Here is a 21,467-nt window from a genome sequence, read left to right as displayed (position 1 = left end):
AAGTGTAAAAACATACTGAACTGCCTTTTTTTAGAAGTTGCACTAAATCTCTGAAGTGATCTCTGCAAATTCCTGAAGTGGACAAGAGACCTCCTAGGGTTAAATTAGACCACAAAAATGAGCTGATTTATTTATATGGAAACTGAAAATAATCCTATTATTTTTAATACTGTGAATACTCTATTTTCCCCTCACAGGTTCTCCAAATAAATCCACACCAGGTAATAATTTTTAAAAAGCCTTCACCCTTGATCACTATGATAAATAGTATTCTTTAAAAAATAACAGTTGGGGTCTTACACATAATATGTATGCATGAAGGGGGAGGGGGTCCAACAAAAAGCATATGTTTACATTCAGGTAGAAGAGGGAGGCTAACAGAGTTCAACTACACACTTAGATTTACAGTTTTTTTAAAAACTACATTGACTGTCAATTTAAAGGTAGAGGTGTCGATTTGGGTTCACTTAAAACTCTGCCATAATTACTTATATAAATGCATTAATTTTAAAAAGCTGTGTTTATGTCAAAAACACAACTTTTGCACGGTTATCTTGCACAATATTTCTGTAATACAGATCCAAATAAGTCCTTTCAAAGTGTACGTGCCCAAAGGGCGGGGGGTCACTTGGCGAGTACAACTCGTAAAAGGGAGAGTGGGGGTGAATAGTATAGATTTTTATGCATATGTAGAATTTCTACAACACCTAACAATTGCCAATAGGCACTTGCATAATATTTCATTTCTCACAGTGAACTTCAAAGCTTTAGAAAATGGTCTATTTCATGTGGATTTTTATAACCCCTTGAAATTAGCCCTATGCAAAAATTCATAAGCACAAAGCTAGCACAAACATTGGTGATATTTATTTTTCATATTTTCTTAGGAAAATAGGGTCATGAAGAGATCAATGACCTAAAAACGACCCTGCTTAGTGCAGACACTTGACATGGAAGTTAAGACTATGTTAAGAAAAGTTGCGTTGTCCCGTGTTGTCTTGAGCTACTGTTATCCTCAAATTTGGGTGCCAACAGCCACCCTGGAAGCCCAACTAATTTTCAAAACTCTTTCTAAAACAATACAAAAATAATATTGGTTGTGGCCTTTTCCATGTTTAGCCAATCCCCCCCCCCCCTCAACCCGTAATATACGCAAGAAGTATCCCCAATGTTCTAAACATTTGAAGATTATTAGCCAATGCTCTAAAATCACGGACCTCGTGATGAGATAGCGTATCATAGTTTTTATTTGAGATTTTTGAGATAATAGAAAAGTTGATTTCATATTGCAGGATCAGGGTACTTTAAGGGATACTTACTCTAAGATCCTTAAAAGAAAAGGAGGGGACGCTTATTAATTTTTTCTAACCTCTCCGAGCTTATTTGGACCCCCCCTGTTTATTAATTTTTATATGCAGTCATTCATATCCCTTATTTCATTTGTCCTTTGATCTTGCAGGTGTGAAATTTCTGTAAAGTTTCTCTTAAATGAAGGGGTTGCATTGTACAAAAGTTTTAACATAGAAAAGTAGTGACATCCTAAAAAATTTACATAGGCCTGGCTGATGTACACAATGATAATTAGCTTGCTCATTTTGGTAATACAACGATACATTATTACAAGGTGATAATTGTCATTTTGCTATCGATTGTATTCAGAAAAAAATCTCTTTGACCCCAAAAAAGAATCATCATGTATTAAGGACCTTAGAGTGGGAAGCAGATATGCTCGTCACTATAGTATAGAGTTTGTTTTTTCAAAAAAGCTTTAATGGCCATGGCCATAGACGAAATAACAAAACCCGCCGTTAGACCTGTGAAGTTTATGTGTACGGAATACTGCGCATCTTAAAAAGAAACTTGTTTTCTTCCGGTTTTTTTTTAATTCAGTACCTTACACAAGCTATGATTTGCAGAAGAAATTTTTTTGGATGAAAATTTCTCTAATATTTTTCGGAAGGTTGAGGCAAATTCTCGGCGTTTTTGCACTTGAACAAAGGTATTTTTGCGGACAAAATATTCAAAATGTATCGATGCAAATTTTGCAGTGTATGGACCAATCGACATTTGATATTGGTCTTATGTATATTTTGTAAATTGGAAACAATGAGATACCCAATGTGCCAATGAAAATCCACGCAACAAGAGTTGCGCTCGCTACCTTTGCTCTATAAACATTTTAATACAATCGAATCAAAGGGTATGCAAGAGAGAAGGAAATTAAAATAATTTTCACATTCTACGTAATACTAATATTTTCAGGCTGAAGTACAGCCGCAGTAAAATACAAATGCGAAAATCTTCGCGCTGTAATTATACATTTTATCCTAAAAGCAACAAAATTTGATGTAAAAGTACAAACTTGTACGATTGTTAAAGACACAAACACAAAGATTTCTTAGATTGGGAGTTTAGGTTAAATCTGAATTCATTAGGACGGACACTGGCGTGATATGGCAACAGTCAGTTACAAGGGATCATTATCAATGAAATGCAAAACAAAAAAGAAACTTTTAACAAGATAGAAAGCAGTTAATGAAGTCAAGGGATGGCTTGCAACCATCTGAAGACAGTCGTCTGTTCGATAAATATGGAGTTAGGATGGTTGATATTCGATTTTCATTATTCATTTTCCGCCTTTCTATATACATTTGACGATTGAAACCTACGTCATAAAGCTAAAAGACAATATTTGTAAAAACTAGTAAAGGGAGATGAATACTACTGAGCTAGCTGCATACGAAACTCCTTATAAAGGTAATGCCATCTCATCTGTCAGTTATTGATACAAAATAGTACAGGAATTGGATATCAGCGTTGGCTGGAAATGCTATGGGCCTTCAAGGAAACTGAATAGTAAAAAAGGATCAAGAAAGTAATAAAATAGCATTGAGTACATACTAAATCTCGAATCCCTGATCTAGGCCTAATGATCTGACACGTGCTCTCGTTAGTCTGGTTGGACTACCAGTTATTTCGTCCACGTGAATACGTTTCGCAGCCTGTCCTATAAGCGCATCTGTGTTTGGATCGCTAGCTGATGCTTTCTTGTTCACGTTGATATGAAAATCATCACGAGAACAATCCAGTTCATCAATAACTTCCATCTCGTTTGTATTCGATCCCCCAGATCCCAACCATCGTAAGCGTCTTCTTGTCAGCCTTTGCGGTGAAATAGGCGATTCGGTATCAGAGGAAGACAGTTCCAGCACCATATCCCTGCCTGTTCCCAGTTCGAACATCGATTTTCTCCTCCGTTTGGAAGCTTTACGGGATTTTCTTCCGTCATCTCCTGACATCATGAGCTGCGTACGGCCTCTTGTGAGCCTCTGCGGGCACGCGACTAAATCGTCAATGACAGTTCGAGGAAAAGCAGGACTTGGTAAATCTGAATACCTTCGTGTTTTCTTAGGAGATTCACTCATACCGTTCAATGTACATGGACTTACTTTTTTATAAAATGCAATATTGGGTATCTCACTTAGTACAACAACAGGATTTTTTAACGACTGTCCTAGTTTCAGAGAGCCAGTTTTCCCGTTAACCATTTTGTCTTCTGTTTCAGAGTGTCTGTCCATCTCTTGATTTTCAGCAATAAAATTAAGCTTGGGTCGCGGTGGTTTGTGGTCTTGGCGACAATTTCCAATAGGACAACTTTTCAAAAGATGGAAGTCATCTATGCAGTTTATTTGGTTGATTTCATTTAGCTTAAAAATTCGATCATTTGTTTTCTTATTAGCAAGAATATCCTTGCAGTGTAGTGAGTTTAATGGTTTATCTTCCATGCTATTTTCATCAGAGTTTTTCAGATTATTGCAAAGAATTGCCCCAAGCCTGCTCGCGCTATTTCCAAGACCATTTACAAGCGGCTTTTTGGGTTCTTTTAAATCAGAGATGCCATTTAACTCATTGCTAATCGAAGAGCGTTTTGCACCTTTATGAAATAAAGCTATGCTGTCGTCTTTTTTAAAATCATTATTAAAGTCTGATGGTCCATTGTTGAGACGTAAAAGTTCTAAATCGTCTTTAGGTAGCATTTTCGAACTTGGAGAGAGAACACGAGCTCCACTGCATTGCAATCTACCCACAATATCGTCAGTATTAGGCGAAGAGAGGGTCGAGCTTCGGGTAACAGTATCATTGGAACGGCCGCGCAACGTTGAAGCGTTGTCGCCTCTTGTACCGAAATTACAGCCATCACATTCCTCCATTTGATTTTCAATAACATTGTTTCCAGAAGTTTTGTTACGATTCAAATCCCCTGTCACTTCTGAAAATAGCCTAATTTGTTGGCATAAAGCCGTGGTTTCTGTTTTATCTAATTGCGAGTCAACTAATGAATCGCCTTTTACTGAAACTTCAGTAAGAAAAGACATTCCTGCTTCAGACTTTTTCGAATGTTCCGTTATCGGCCCATGAGATGCACAGCTAACACTTTCGTCGTTGGGTCCTGATAACGTTGAAGGTTCGCTCCTTATATCGGCAGGTTCTGTCTCACATTCTTTTTTATTCTTGGCAACACAATGCCTGCTCCCTTTTCCGTTAACAACAGAGCGTCGACTTGATCTCAAGACCCTTGAAGGGCTGTGAGACAAGTTACGTCTTTGTCTGGGTTTTCGTGACGGAGACGAACTTTTACACTGTGAAGATGATTCTGCAGACGCAGCTTCTATGCCAGTATCTAGATGAATAATATTCTTGTCGATAGTCTCTGCCATTACAGTTTCTATTCCATGAACACTTTTTTCGATCGTATTTTCTGTGTCACTTTTACACTGGAATGAATAGCTCGTTTCGATCTTTTCTTCGACTGATCTTTTCCTTTGTTGTTCTGTGACGACAGCAACGGGCGGGTTTGTATCAGATGCCGTGCTACTATTGTTTCTGACCGTATCTGTTTTACCTGGTGAAAGATCTAAATGCGTACTAACTTCCATTTTACCATTTTCGAACTGATACTTTTCAATGCATATAGATTCATCTGGTTCACTGGAATTTAATTCATCCGTTATCTCTCCTTTCTCACCAGCATTCGAGACAGTTGTCTCACTATTCAAAATTTCATCATTTTCCACAACATCCTCTTCATCGTGTGGTGTTTCCGCGTGATCAGCGTATGGAGGCCCATCGGGAGCGTAATAGGGAAATTTCGTAAACCGCATCAACGTATTTCCTGATGATATCCTTCTGAACTCTTCATCGCCCATCGACTCTCCTTCTGTACTTAAAATCGTTTCCTGTTTGTAGAAGACTTCCTGCGATGCTTTGTGCACTTCTCTTTTGCCTCTCTCCCGACGAATTATTAAGTAACACAGGTTTCGTAACTATAATAAAGGAGTACTGACTTCAATTCAATAAAAGCACGTGAAATTTTTATTCTTGTCCAGAGTGACTGAGCGACAGGAAAAAAAACTGCACCAAATTTAAAGAAGACTGTCAACGAATTGTAATAAATTCAATCACAGCTGAATTTATTAGATTATTCAATCACAGCTGAAATTGCTAGATTACCAAAGGGCTACAAAAACTGATCAGCCCCAATATATAACTAAAAAAGTGAAAGAAAAGGAACGCCTAATATTTACTCTTGTCTGGTTTGATTTCAAAATGATAAGAAGAGGCGGATTGTTTGTCAACACCAAAGTTGATACAAACACCACCACCGATATAATTTGTATGCACATAACGGACACTTGTCTTCTCTTAGACAACAAGAAGAAACCCGGATATATTTCTCACAAAATTCAAGGGCCAACCCTGGCTTTTAAATTCAATGGCACGTTGTCACAATGGTCATTGGTCCTTATGAGTTAAATTTTGACGCACAGGGAATTGGGCGAGCTTGACGCATTGTATGCTTTGGCAAAGAAATGTCATTGTTTTGACTGACCAATAAACAGTGCAGCAGCGTGCCTTTAAAACTGTGCCTTTTTCTTTTAGCTATGGCTACATGATTTAAAAAAAAAGACTTTGAACGTTTGCATACCCTTTCAAGGTCCTGCCGGAGAAGGCCATATCTCTCCATCTCAACGTTGATTTGCTCTTGAATAAGATAGATGCCTTGTTTTCCACTCAACTTCTCTTGCTGTTCGGTGGTTAATGGCATCAAAGGCCGGCTTTGGTTCGCCTTTAAATAGACACAGCACATTTGTTGAAAAACAAGCAACAAAAACAGGCGACAAAAGCAAGCGACAAAAAAACTTTTCAAATGAAACAAAATAACATCTATATAACAACATTCACAGAAACCACGAGAGTTTATGGAGACACAGAGACAGGGGCAAAAACGCAAAACGTATTGTTCCTAATGCCAGTTTCTACGAAAAGGGAGAAGATGGGATGGTTTAACTTTTCTTATTGGATTTCTCAACAAGATCACACAAAATTTGATAGCAACTGGTTGGAGCTGTGACAATCGTGAGTGAGCCAGATAAATACCATACAAGGATATATAGTGAAAATAACATCAAATTTTTTTTAGTTCCTACTAATCCCTAAATGTGGCTCAAAAAGGTCTAGAACACCAGTCAGCTAGCCAAAATCTAAGCACCAACCCACCTGTCTTTTAAGAATCCAATAGCTGAGCAGCTTCTGAGTTATGTCTCGTCCTAGCCGCAGCTCTCGTGCAGAACTTCTCAGATCAACCAAACCGTAGAATTTGTCTTGCAGTTTTTGTAACCTGTAATGAAGCCGAGTTCCATGAAAGCGTGATGAATTGGTCAATTACAAAAAAAGCAAAAAGTACAAAAATTTACGCAAAGACAGGAAAAAGGATTTCAACAAGAACTTAGTCTATAGTGTTAATGCACTTACTCTTTCAGTCTTTGGTTCTCCACCTCGTCCCCAGCTCGCTGTTTGACGTTTTCTTGTGGTTGCGGAATGCAGTGTCGTTTACAATATGACTGAAAATGAAAAAAACGTAACATAAGGCAAATTGTACCTACTATCATAAAAGAAGCTACAAGCTAGATATTAGGGATATTAGGGGAGGATTGATATCCTGGAATTCAACAGGCAGCCTATCTCTCTATAAGACTTCAGCCACACTTGAAAAGTCAAACCAGGATTAGCTGCACCTATGTTTGGGTATTCACTGGGAATAGGATAAAATCATTTTTTAGTGCAATTTAGGTTGTACTTTTTAGGATAACGACAGCAAAAACAAAAACTAGAGGGCGTTAAAAAGACCCAAATTGGTCTATCCATCGTTAGCACTTGTTATGTTCTTCGCAAAATAATTTGCTGTTCAATGGTGAGGTTTTGAGATAGTTGTTTAATTAAGTTTTTTTAAAATGGGCGAACCGATTTTGATTCGACAGAGTAAACTGTCGCTAAATAAATACATAATAGCCTCGGTATCAGTTGAAAGAACTCACAATATGCTGAACATCGTCTTTCTCGTGCATCATGACGGTCTTCATTTCGAGGCCCTCCTTCACAGCACAGGTCACATGATACGCTACTACGCATCTTTTAACCTGAATGACATTATAACAACTTCAATAAGGGTGAAATATCGAAATAAAGTATATGTTAAAAAACGAAAATTAGACAGGCAAGATCTGTCCGGTAACAACGCTGCTCTAAAAGTTTTGTCAATGTGCTGCCAAAACATTATTGTTGCCAGGTTCAATAGAGGATGTTGCATATAACTGGGTGGTGATTCACAAAGAACGGTACAATTTAAAATATTAGGGGAGTTATTAAGATAAGGCTGAACTATAATACATTGTCATAAGACATTCGTTTTTCACAAATATTCACAGCATGTTACCTAGTTTAGTCACCATGTCATAAAGCCACAAAATCGATCAAGAACTGTCACAAAGATGGTTAACATTTCAAACATTTCGAATTAAACTATCAGCGTGTGTGGCAATGTTTCATAATCTAACAGTTCAATTCAATGCTAGTTAACATTCAAATTTTGAGATACACAGTCTAATGCTACAAGCTTGGGCATGTCAATTTTTAATCTCACAGAAACTAATGAAGAACATTTTCCACTCGTGTAGCACTGTCATATGACAACAGTTTGGCCGTACCTTTTTCAGACCTCGAGTAAGAACAAAGTATAAAAAGAAATGACTTTCAGATAAGAAAAAATGTTAATTGGCTTATATACCACTAATAATTTAAGATATATATAAATAAATATAAAAACTTACAGAGCATTGAATACAAGCACCAACTTTCTCTCGGCAAAGAGAACAGCAAAGATTTTTACGACTAGCCTGCCAAAAAGGGTTCAAGATACAATATTTTGAAAATGAAATTTAATATATTTCAAAACCCAGAAGAGAAAAAAAGCTGTTTGTCAAAAACAATATACAGTGGATGCTACGAGCATCTGTACGATCTACTGCTAAAAAAACTGAAGCAAAAAAAACTTACTGGTATTTTATCGACTGTCATTTTCTCAACATTATCTGTATCTTCGATTTTAACCTCAGGTACCCACCAGGCACAAATCACGTGGATCCACTCAAACGAATTTCTGAAAATACCAAAATTTCATTGTAAAAAGCACTAACAAAAATATCGCTGAAATCAAAATTCATAGGTAACCTCCTGATAATTCCATTCTAGCAAGTGAAATGATATCGAATGGACACTTGGTTCAAAATGTACTTAAATTTCATTCAATTTAAAAGGACAGGGAAAAGCTTTGGAAAATTGTTAAAATGCAAAATTAGGTAACAGATTATACTTGTACTCATTTACTACTACATCCAACTTACTTCACTCTTTTCATTGCTCCTCCTTTGTTGGGACATATAACGCAATGAGGTGAGAGAACACCCCTTGAACAAGGTCTGCACAGCCAGGTGCCTGTTGGGATGTCCTGGACTCCATAGCAAGCCTAACAAGAAAAGCTCATAGTTAAAATTACGTAACGGGTTAGGAGGAGCTGTAATCGGTAGGAAAGACATGCTTTTACCAGCCCAAAGAGTCACAGTAGCGAGTGAAAAGGATCACAAAGCGAGAAGATTGAAGGCATCTTTACTGGAAACCACCTAAAAACACATAGAATACAATACCTGGTGAACGCACATATTGCAGGCATCACAGAATACAATTTCATTGCTATCTTCTGTATCAGGCTAAAAGCAAAACAAACAATTAAGCATACATGTGATTGCAGGATAGGAGTAAATTCGATATGCTAATACAACAAATCAGGGGTATAAATGAAGACAGCTTGAAGAAGGTGGTAAATAATTCACGAAGGGGCGAACAGGATACAGCTGAAACATTAAAGTTGATATACAACGAATATCCAATAGGCAAAGACAAATATTGTATACCTACCGACAAACAGACGTCACAGATTGTTGTGTCATCATACTCAATGCTTAGGCCTTTCTTAGTTGCAACAGCATGCGCCATATTTTCGAAACACTGAGCAAAGAAATAAAGTGCCTTTTTATCGACTTGCTTCCTTTTTTACAATGCTTCTTCTAATAGCTAAAAAGCCATGGCTCAATAGTGCTTAGAATCAGAGGCGAAATGCTAGCTATGGGCTAGTACTTTAGAAAACGCAGAAGCAGCAGCCCCAATAAATATTTGAGCAGTTAATTAAAGAAAACAACAAGCACAATTTGCCGATAGATGCTGTCGATGGGGTCATGGGTATTAACCGCTTTCTTCACTCTCCAACCAAAACTTAAGACTCTTATCTTAACAGGTATACGGAGCTTCCAGGATACTGAAAACGGTCACTACAGCGGGATACAGTTCAAAAGATCCTAGTAATCCGTAAAAGGTGAAGGGCCATATCAAGGGGAAGTCACGACGTCTCTCCACACCGGGCAACTATGCATCCATCATAGATTGATGTCAAGATCAACTGCAGTTAACAAACTCTGCCTAGGTGAATGCGGTCGGCAATGGGATGGGGCAATCAGAAAATTTAGTTAAAATGTGACTGAAGAATATTATGATTGACTGGTATATATAAATGATAGAAATACCTTTCTCTCAAAGTAGGTAATGGCTTTCTCCATTGCAGATTCATCAATGTTACCTTATGATTGAATAAATAGAAAAAGTTATACTAATAAAAAAACGAAAAAAATCTTTTGGTGGTGAAAAAATCGAAAATGGCTTTGAAAAAAACAAACATTTAGTAAACTAAAGCTTTTCGTCTGACACTCTTCAGAGTTTAAAACGTCAGAACATAGACCGAAAACTCTACGCTAGGAAATATATATACCCAGTTGTGGATCGAAATAGGCCAATCAGAAACACGAGCACATGACTGTTGAGGTTGACCAATCAGTGCCGCTTGCCTATTGACAATGTTACCAATGGAGTCCTAAGGTAAAAAAGGAACTCCTTTTGTCTACACAGTAGCGGTTTTTTCGTGCTTATGTAGATAGATCACAAAACTGCTAGATGGAACGACGATCGGGCTTTACCAATAATCCGAAAGGCCCTTCCGTCCATTCAAAAGGACTGCGTTCCTGCCACGCAAAAAAGTTCTGTTGTATATGAATTTACGTGCCAGTGTGATTCTGGCTACGTAGGACGTGCTAGTGTGATTCTGGCTACATTTTAATTAAAAGATGTAGAATAATAAAACTTAGTTAACCATTACGACAAACTTAGAATAATAAAAATAGAAGAAGAGTTTCGAGATAATAAGAACCGCATGAATTATATTTCAAAGTGTGTAATCTTGAGGTTGAAAACCACTTACTTCCTCTCTTCACAGAACCCTTCATTGTTTTAAGCCACTCCACGTCAGAATCGTCAAGATCATACAGACAAACAGTTGTCTTTTCACTTGAATGAACGAGTTCCGGGTTTTCATGTGTTATTCTTGCTTTAGGCCTGCGGTTTTTAAATACTTAATTCAGAAATAGATAAGGATATCAACATTGAAAATCTAAAGGAAATAACAAAAATATAGGAGAGGGCGTGGCTTGAAAGTTTGTACTAAATTAACCATGATTTATTTCTCCTACTGCCACTTTTTTCCTACTGACAGAATTAAAAATTGCGTTGAAAAAGCCAACATTCTATGACATACTACAGCTTTCCTTTTCCTACTGAATAAAAAACAAGAATCCTTGAGAAAATTATAAAGTATAAGTTGCCTGCAAATACATATGTAAAAAATGTGGAATGCTGCAAAAGTCATTTTGGCATTGGCTGGCATCGATTTTTACATGTACCATAGTGAAAAAAATAACATCTGGAAAATGCAAACTTACAACGAAAATGCACTGTATCTCTTTTCTTGTTGTGGATTCTCTTTTTTTCTACAAAAAGTAAAAAACAATTAGACCACCAAACGAACTCTTCTAGTCTAATTTCTTTAGACAATTTGGTTGAAATCTTAACTTGCATTTACATTAAAACTAAAGACCCAAGTTTCATTCTCTAGAATGTTACGGTGAAGCTCAATACCATCTGTCAAGATTGCTTCTTATTTCTAAAGTAGATATCATAAAAGTGGATTACTCAACAAGATGCAGCTGTTTTAAAAAGATAAGATATAACAATGAACCAAGGGGTAAAAGAATTCACAGCCTTAAATCATGTTTCATTAAGCCAGTACACGAGCTTTGCTGGTTTTCAATGTTGACAAATTTTGCCACATCCTGAAAGGAATTGTGCTAATGGAAATGCAGGTGACCTCCGCAACCTCTAGACTCTCACTAAGAGTGACAAGGTTTACTATGTGACAACTATGTGAACCAATCAAATTTCAAAGAAAAATATTTTGCTGACCTAAGTGAAGTCTTTGGTAATGCATCTGGGTTTACAGGAACCTGAAAGAATTTTCAACATAACTTCTAATTAGCTGCTAAAGGATAACATGAATCGGAACAAGTATACACAAACACAAGCAGCATTGACTTGTACTTAAAAAGGCCAGCTTAAGTTGGGATGGTTAGGTCAATATTATAAAACTAGGAAAGAAGTATGGTAAAATTTCAAATGGTTAAACAAACCATTACAACTTGAACAAAAGACAATAAAAAATAACTATGAATGTAAATAAATTGTACCAGGAATAAATTAGAGATTATTGAATAAGGATATTTAGAGCATAGGCCCTCTATCAAGCGTTGAAACGCTGTTATTTAATAATCTCTTATTTATTCCTGGTACAATTTATTAACATTAATAGTTATTTTCTATTGTATTGTACCACACGCAATCTAGAATATTTATGAACAAAAGACAAGTTGCAAAGACCCTCCATCTATAAAGTGTTGTTAAGACTTTCATTGCATGTGGAACTAAAATTAATTTTATTTTAATCCAAAATTAGAATGCACAAAGAATCTATTGACCTGAACACCTTTCTCCCATTCTTGCCTCCATGGGTCTGTGAGTTCATAAGTCTTTCCAGATGAAAAGTTGACGTTATCAGTGACCTTCATTGCAGTAATAAAGTCGGTTCTGAAAACCTGCAAAATATAAAATAAATAGCATTGGAAAAAGTCAGGATAAAATTTACACTGTATATACAAAAAGGTCAAATAGAGGTGGTTTCAGTAAGAAAAAATCTTTTGACTAAATAGGGAAAACCATTGAGCCATTCCTTTGTTTTGTCTTTGGCAAAATATAAATAAATTTATGAAATGAAGCAAAATTGAAGGCTATGATGATTTTGTTAATAATAAAAAGACTAGGTACAATATAAACGCCAATCATAAACAGCTATATATATACAAAATAATCAATATGTACAAAACAAAGTAACTTAGAACTGTCCTGTTCTACACACAAAAGCATGTACAGCTTTGCAAATATAACATCAAACAATAAACAAAAGACTGGTAAAACAGCAAATTTCAATATCACAAAACAATTGACACATAAATTAATGATTTAATATTCACTACATTGTGTTTCAATTAAGGGAAAAAGAAATCTTTCCTAAATTTTAAACTTACTTTTGTTGTACAACTTTATCATTTGTACCAGCTTTTGATATTTTGAAGCAGGACCAACAAAAATATTAGTATACTAGTTTTTTAAGATAAAAACCAAGACACATTTCAGTGAAATCAGCATACCTCTGCTGGTTTTCTACCATTGTTATCTGTTTTGAGCTGGGTGGCTGCTGGAGATGCAGGACCTTGGAGGTAAGGAATACAGTTTAAATAATATATTTATATTTAAGTTATATCTCACACATATGTAGTTGTTTCTAAATGCACCAAAGTACATTGATACAGAGAAATCGTCTCAGGTTTAACTCGTTCCTTTACAAAAAACAGCAAAACTGTCATTCATTGCTACATTCAAGAATGGAAATATCATATACAGGCTTTCGTCCGAAAGGCATGCACCAGGCGATCGCATGCTTTCGAGGGGGGCAAAATATCACATGCCTTCTTTTATACTGAGAGCGAAATTCTCTATCAATGATTGGTTTTGTTGGTTTTCGAGATGGGTTTAAATGTAAATCTTTCCTTGGTACTGTTACTTCATGCCACACAGAACAGAAGACAATAACAGACATTTTTATCTCCAAATTTTATAAGGAACATTAAGTGTTGTGAACAAGATTTTCATTTTTGATTGCTAATTTAGCAAAAGTAGCAGATTTGCTAATTATGCAAGAAAAAGTAGCAGATTTGCGGATTTTGCCACCCCCATATAGCCCTTTTGTCAAATTTCGCTATGCTTCAAATCTAGATATGATTTAATTTAATGTAAAATGGCCCATCATAATATTTAATGCATTATCTTTATGGATTATCGACAGCTGGCGAGGTGCATAGAATAGCTGTGATGCTTGTTAACCGAGGGCCCTTGGGGCACATACGCAAAAACGGTCATTACAACCAGATGAATGCCAAGCCTCACTGACTCTGCTAAGGATATATTATCGAAGCTGATGAAAACTATGTAGAAACTTGCCCAAGTCTTCAGAAATAACACGTTTTTTTGTTAAAATGTTAGTAGTGATGCTAAGGATTCAGCGAAATAAATTTAATCAAAATTATTGGTGTCATCATTGTCGTGTTGGCAATTTCTGCATAGATCTATTATGATAACCATAGACTTTTGCAAAAAATGTCACATGCCATCACACGCCTGCATGTTGTCAGGTGTGCGGTAGTAAGGACGCCTGCTATATTTTTCCAACGAAAGCCCATATCTTCATGTATTGTTCCAAAAACCATCATATCAAAAACTATTTTAAAGTTGAGTAGCACCTTCTCTATCAAAACCACTTTAATGCCTAAAATTTTGACTCAAAGAAAAATTCAAGATTTTTGTAACTTGATAATATAATATAAATAATCAAATCATTTAAATAAACATAAATTCTTACTTCTGAACTGAATTTCATCTTTCCAGTCAGCAATATCCAGACTAAAATGAGACAAAAACAGTCAAACCTCTCACAGATTATCTTAATGCTAAATGCATGTACAACTTTAAAACCAATTAAGTAACAGAAAGCACTATACCACATGCAAACACATGCAAAAGCAATAAGTGTGTCTGCTTTTAGCCTACAAGCTAAAGAAAACTATTAAATGTAATGGGAAAACTAACATATGGGGATAAGCAATGTCAAGCATGCAAAAGCGATAAAGAATTATCCCAAAGAAATTCATTGAATTCACACTACTTTAAATTGCAACAGGATTAGGCCTTGTTGATTGTTTTTCATATTGTCATTGGGCCTCATAAACTTAGAGAGAAAATGTATTAGACAGTCTGAGACAAAAATGGTGGAAATTTTTAATCTAACCAAACTGAGCTATAATGATAGCAGAGTGCAAAATAATTGAAAAAAAGTTTTTCCTTGTAAGTAAGATTTTTTAATGTTAACTCTTACTGTGTGCTTAGGTATCTGAGACTGTCATTACTATTGCTATTAAGAAACAAATGAATTTTGATAGAGAGCATAACAACTAAAAATATATAAATAAATAAATCAGCAAATAACACCTTCCATGTTAATGGATGTAACAGTTCAAAATGAGTGTGGGTAGGAGATAAAGTGAATAACCAATTCAAATTTAATGTAACCAATAAAAACACTCAATATTTTCATGCCATGGTTCAGTGGTTTCCTGCTAAAATATAAATAACTTATATGATGTCAACCAATTAAGTATGAACACACCAGAAATACTGGAAAACAAAGTAATTTTAAATACCTTGGCTTTGATCTCTTTCTTGTTTCAGATTCTAGAGTTAAAAATAGCGGTTATATCAAATGAGTTAAATATCACTCCAATTAAATGTACTTAATAACAAAACAAGAATAATATACATATCTTTTCGGAATATGCAGGCAGCTGTCAAACAATTTACTGGAATGACTCTTTTTCGGTGAATATCAATGATAAATGAAGGAAAAATTGTGTTTTAGTTTTTTTTATTAGACATTTGATCATCTCTTTTTCTTTTCTGGAAAAACACTAGAAATGCTAATCTTGAGACAAATGTTAAATACCAGAATAATTAGGATATTTTTTTCATATATATAGTTTTTTTGCATTGTCAATGAAAAATTTCAGTAATAGTAGCATGCATTGGCAAGAATGATTTCCACATTGTTTGCCACAAAGAAGTCAATATTACACATAGATTGTCTTGTCTGCTGAGCTTTTGTCAAAGTTATGTGGTTGAATCAAAGCAACTTCGTCAGAAAGAGACCTTGATACTTGTGAACACAGCAACACATTTCATTCAAAATTATATGCAAAGCAAAACTTTTTGAATATCCTACTAATGTTACAAACAAAGAGACCTGATTTATATCAACTTCAAAAAGTTCCATTACTATCTATCCTGCAACATTTTGCTAACACTAAAGCGCACTAGAGAGCAGCCCTATGCATAGAAAATTTCACTTCTTAATCAAGTACAGAGTGTAACCCTTAAAGTTGGGGACAGGTTAAATTGAGATGTTTCTTATTAGAACAATTTGGGGATGCTTGAATGAAATAACTTGGGGGCTTTTAAATTTGAAAGCTATATTAGAATGGCTTTCAAAACTTTTTCACATTTTTCAATTTTACCTCTGACAGAATAGAGTGTGACCTAAAACAATGATTTTTTTGGCATGGAATTTTGATGCAGTTGATTTGATTTATCGAAGAGTATGTTCTTGATAGTCAATTATTGCTTAGATTTTCGAACAATTTTTTTGCGGTACAGAATTTGAAAATGGCTTTGAAAAAAGCAAACATTTTACGACATACTAAAAGCTTTTTCATCTGACACTCCTCAGAGCATAAAACGTCAGAATAGGTTCCGAAAAAACACGATGGAAAAATATATACCCAGTTGTGGATCGAAATAGGCCAATCAGAAAAACGCAAGCACAAGACCGGTATAGTTGACCAATCAGTGCCCCGAGCCTAAAGAAAAATTACCAATGGAGTCCAAGAGAGAAAACGAACTCCTTTTGTCTACACAATGGTGGCTTTTTCGTTTTTATGTAGATTGACTCCAAAACTGCTAGATGGAAGGACGACCGGGCTCTGCCAATTATCCGAAACATGTCGTCATTATAGAGTTTTGCACAATCTGGGTTGTCTAAAAGATGTTGACCAATGGCAGAATCACTTGTTTTAACAGTGTTTCTAGACCTACAAGATCGAGGAGGCTGTTCTCTTTGAGGGGCAGTTTTGTTTCGTATGTTGGAAGGAACATGCTGTTTTATCCTATAACCCAATCTTTGGGTTGTGCGTCCTACGTAGCCAGAATCACACTGGCACGTAAATTCATATTAGCGCTTAGATTTTCGCGGTGTAATTTTCCTTGCCTGAGTACCTGACAGTATCTTCTTTGATTTTTCTCTAGAAGTCAAGTTTTCAACAATGAGATTCCTTCGTTTATTCAGAAGGTTCAGCACGTTTAAAAAGAACCTTAGTTTGTATGAGCAGATCTCACAGGCAGGGTTGTCAAGTGGTTTCGAGGGCCATGGGGGGCACAACTGAAAGACAAGGCCCCCTGTGAGGGGAGCAAGCAGAAATTTTTGTGCTACCATGCCCTTTAGATTATCTTAAAATGCATTTCAGAATACTTATTTTATTCATTTCTTGCAATTGTACCTCCAGGACCTCCCAGAAACTTCCAGTCCCTCCAGAATCAGCGTTCAGAGTTTTTCAATAAACTTTAACCTCTCCCTAAACTTTAGGCGAAAATTAGGCGACCCTGGATATGCAGACAGTTGTCTGCTAGGTTATAGACCCTGGCTGCCAACATGGGAGTCATTTGAAATTTATTGGGGCATTGCATCTCTGTGACACCCAAAGTGCTATCTGTACCTACTGGGGCTTTTGGATGATTTTTTTCTTGGTCTTATCTTCTTCTCGTCCACCTTTTTGCTTAAGCTATTGCTTTGGGACCTTTGAAAGCAAAACCCGACAAAACTCTTCTTTTCAAAAATTTGCCAAGACCCCCTGCTAGCAACAGCTTTGCTGTTCTTGTTGTGTCATTGGCTCATACTTATCTTTCAGTTTTTTTTTATTCATTGAATATATAATTTAACATGTACTGAGCTCATATAGATGCCATGCTAGGGGTGCTTAATACTAGCAAATTTTCCAGGGTGGAGACTAATTGGGATCATCTAATGGATTGACTTTGATTAAAGGTCTTGTAAATTCTCCCTTCCAAATAAACTGGTAGATGAGAGCTGTTTAGAAAGTTTTTCATTTCAGTCTTAGCAATGGCATTCATTTACATCTTTCTCTTTATTAGCCATTCTTAAAATAAAACAAAAACAATACCTAAAAAACTGTTTGCTGACGATAGATATCTCCTTTGATAAGCAGATTAAAATGTTGGAAACTGAGACAGACAACATAAACTGTTTCTTGCCTGCCAAGATTTTTTAAAAAACCAAACATTTTACTGGCATTTACCCAATTTTTTATCTATTCTTCAATTTCTTTTTCGATCACTACTTCCCCTTTCCCTAGAACATTAGAGCGCACTTCAAACATGGACAAACCAGTTGTAAGCCCCCTACATTTCTCTCTCACCTCCAATAACTTTACAATGCAGTATCTCTAGAAATTTTTCCTTCCAGTCCTGCAGCTATGGATATCCTTTTAAGGTTGTTAAATGAGAATCCGGGGAGGGATATATATCCAAGCCTTTGAAAACAAATTTGAAATTCTATTCAATTTGAATTGGCATTGAGCAATTTCCGAAGACATAAAGGGAGTCTTTCCCCAAATGTTCGCAGAATCTCTTTTCATTACCACAATATTCATGCATCATTGGTTAAATGCACAAATAACTAAGCAGAATGAATATCCAAAATAGCACACTCTCACTGAGCAAGTTGGTGGGAATTTTGTTTTGGTGTCAAACTTCTAAGTTTCAATGATACAAAGATTAGGCATTTTATGTCATGTTCACCCACAATAACTAATGTCAGATGCTAAAAAGGCAGACGAATGACTTTTAAAGGTAAGGCTATCAAGCTAGAATAAGCCAATCACAGAGGCAGGCCTCTCCGTGAGCATTTTAGCGGGCGCGTGCTCAAACGCGCGCCTCGCTTTGCTAAGGTGCGCGTTTTATCAAAAAAATATATTAACGTCAAAGTAGGCAAAAATGGCATGTTTTTGCATATAAATACTTTGTATCTAGAAATATCTAAAAAAATTACTTAATAGAGCACTAAAAGCAAAAAAACACATTATTGTTGCAGTTCGATAATGTCCAGCTCAAATTCCGATGAAGAATCGGAGTCAGAAAAAGTGGAAGAATCAAAATTCGTTCCATTGACGTATGATTCAATTGCTTTCCTGACACTTCCTTTACAAAGAGGATTTGATAAAATAACGCTTTTGTGTTTTGAGCAAACTTTACACCAAATCGAAACCACCATTGTCTTCCTATTCCTATCTTCGGTCTTTGATCCGCTAACTTCGTCCTTGCGATACTTGCGAGAGCAGATAGCTCTATGGCTTGACCCTTTGAATTACTGGCCATTTAAAAAACTTATAACAATCAGGAATCGCAATGACAGTTTATTGGTTATTGACCGGAAATATATTCAAGAGGTGTTTGCTTTAACTTGGCAATAACAATTTCCTCGAAAGAGGGATTAAAAGAAGCAACCGTTTATTTTGATATCAATCGATTTCGAATCCGCAAGGCTCTTGGTATAATAATTGTTCAAAACCAAAACACAAGGAGCGCGATTCAAAGAGTTCTTATAAACCAGGCGCGTGATTTATTGCGCGTCTCGGCAACGACAGGAGCGTGCCAAGGCGCGCGCGCGTGATCGCGCGCCTTAAACGGAGAGGCCTGAGAGGCGACAGAATGCCCTAGACTGCTTTTTCTGTGTTTTGCACAGAGAAAATAAATTCTGGTATACATTTTGCCCAGATATGATTAATGATACTTCTTTATATATATGACTTTTTGAAAACTTCTAATGGCTTAAGTATCCTGAATCAACAATAAAGGTAAGATGAGGTAAACAAGAATAAATACTAAAATATATATATACTCAGATTAACAGCCACTAACTGACAAGAATTATTTAGTTTCCTTTGGCTGAACTGAATCTACGTAAAAATTAATTTTTTCTATTAGCAAAATATCTGTGCAGATAAGATGTTTTCAGATTCCATTTTAAAAGTGACCACCTTTGATTATGCGGATAATATATTATCTGCGCATGACAAAGAATTCAGTTTGAAGCCTTTAATTGCATGACAGGTCTGGTGACAAAAGGGAATTCTAGCATGATTGGTTGCCTATTAATAGATGTGTATGTTGGCCACTTTTATATCAGTTATTCTCTTAAAGACTCAATACCAATACCATTTTTCTTACTGTGCTTGTCTCACGTGAAAAGTTTTTCAAAATAAAGACAGAATTTTGGAAAACAAAGATAGAAATATATTTTGCACTCCAAAAAAGCCAAAATAAGCCTAACTTAAGATTCAAGATAATAACAATCTAAGTACTCAAAATAATATAAAATTTGACAATGAAACCAGAAGTCTCAACAGTTTTTGCCTATTCGAAAGGTGAATGTTTTTACAAAGAAGCTGATGTAAAATCATAAGATGGATAGCCAAAATAGTTTAAGCATCAAATAAAATTGTTTATAAGTTAGGGTATGGGCTTAGTATTATTTTTTGAACCCTGAACATAAAAATTTATTTGTAGGAATCTATATCGACGGGATCAAGGATTAAAATAAAATCCTTATCGATCTAAAATGGAAGACAGGATACCTATACGTATTTTCTGTTGATACTATAAAAATTCTGTGCAAAAGACCAAGACTTAGCGTAAGTTCTTGTTTGCTATATATCAAAGTGCAATCCTGGGCAAATGCAAGATATATTCGCGAACAGTTTGAGCTAGCTCTAGTCTAGGCCATAAAAGCTTAAATGAAGCAATGACTATTTAGCCGAAAAACTTGTGAATAACTATCACCACCAAAGACACTCAATTGCTTCTTGAAATTAAGCTAACGCAAGAATAGAGACCATCATGCCAAATCCCCGTGCGCAGCCGACTACAAAACCAGATAGGCCTTCATTCTTCAATTTGAATTTTTTAACAGCCACCTAAAATTATCGATTTCATCGCTAATATTAAAAAGTGTTGTGGCCATTTAGAAACAGCTTTCAAATCTTATATAGTAACTTTTCCAGATCAATAAATAGACGTATGTGATATTCCTTCAATATTTGAGAAGGTGAGCTGATGAGACCGCAAGGTATAGGCCGTGAACAGGAAAAAACATACAGAAGAGATCCAATCAACCAACCTTCGCCATGCGAACATATTCTTTTACTTGAGGCTTGTTTCGAAATCATCCCATAAGTGTTTGCGAAGTTAATAACGAAGACATCTACGATAGTGCGCTTTCAACCTGCGCTTCCCTTCTGGCCAGGTCATTGCAAAGTGACGTGAAACTCGCCTTAGTGTAATAAGAAGAAAGTGAAGCAATCATCTGCGAATGGCGCGCTCCATAATGGCGTCTCGCCGTTCTCCTTCGCATTTGCAGGTAGAATGCTGCACATCACTATTGTTATTGCAAATTTCCATGTGTTATTGTCAATAACAATTGAAAGAATAGGCAGAAAGGGAGGGGTTGTGTTGTGTGAGGACCGTGGTGAAAAATTTACCTCGCAAAAGAATGAAAACTTCGTAACCGAAAATCTTTGAGGAATAAAATCGAATAGAATAACTTTTGGCATGTCTTCAAGGAAAGTTACTACTTAGTCTGGTGATTTTTCCTAAACACCGCGGTTGCAAAAAAGAGGGATTGCGGAAACTTAAAGGGTTCACCAGTGTCACGTGAAATAAATCCGACCAAAGCTTTAGAGCCATTTATGCCTCCTGTTTTAAGGTAGTGACTCTATAAAAGACTTTCCCACCATATGCATACTTACTTTATTAGGGACGCTGTTTGCGTTATCTGGGTTTGGCTGATATGGGCCAGAAATTTAAGAAACAAAGAAGCAATGTCAAATAAAACTGATAGCAAT

At 36.0% G+C, this 21,467-nt stretch overlaps 1 protein-coding gene across 1 annotated transcript; it reads right to left on the bottom strand.

Moving 5' to 3' along the window:
* Window positions 1-2,226: 2,226 nt before the first annotated feature.
* Window positions 2,227-20,978, bottom strand: LOC135686608 (uncharacterized). The gene is made up of 19 exons (XM_065202880.2): window positions 20,744-20,978; window positions 15,144-15,174; window positions 14,306-14,346; window positions 13,038-13,099; window positions 12,309-12,425; window positions 11,740-11,780; window positions 11,220-11,267; window positions 10,703-10,836; window positions 9,975-10,027; window positions 9,313-9,402; window positions 9,042-9,104; window positions 8,742-8,863; window positions 8,395-8,497; window positions 8,169-8,234; window positions 7,377-7,478; window positions 6,814-6,902; window positions 6,559-6,679; window positions 5,987-6,127; window positions 2,227-5,324 (listed from the first exon to the last, which is right to left on the bottom strand). The coding sequence occupies exons 1-19, from the start codon at window positions 20,790-20,792 to the stop codon at window positions 2,901-2,903; spliced, it is 3,897 nt and encodes a 1,298-aa protein (XP_065058952.2). The 5' UTR covers window positions 20,793-20,978; the 3' UTR covers window positions 2,227-2,900.
* Window positions 20,979-21,467: the final 489 nt, after the last annotated feature.

The sequence above is a fragment of the Rhopilema esculentum genome, chromosome 6 (genome assembly GCF_057945365.1).
Source record: "Rhopilema esculentum isolate cy_ngs chromosome 6, ASM5794536v1, whole genome shotgun sequence".
In the NCBI taxonomy this organism is placed as follows: domain Eukaryota; kingdom Metazoa; phylum Cnidaria; class Scyphozoa; order Rhizostomeae; family Rhizostomatidae; genus Rhopilema; species Rhopilema esculentum.
This window is presented reverse-complemented; position numbering and strand designations above follow the sequence as displayed.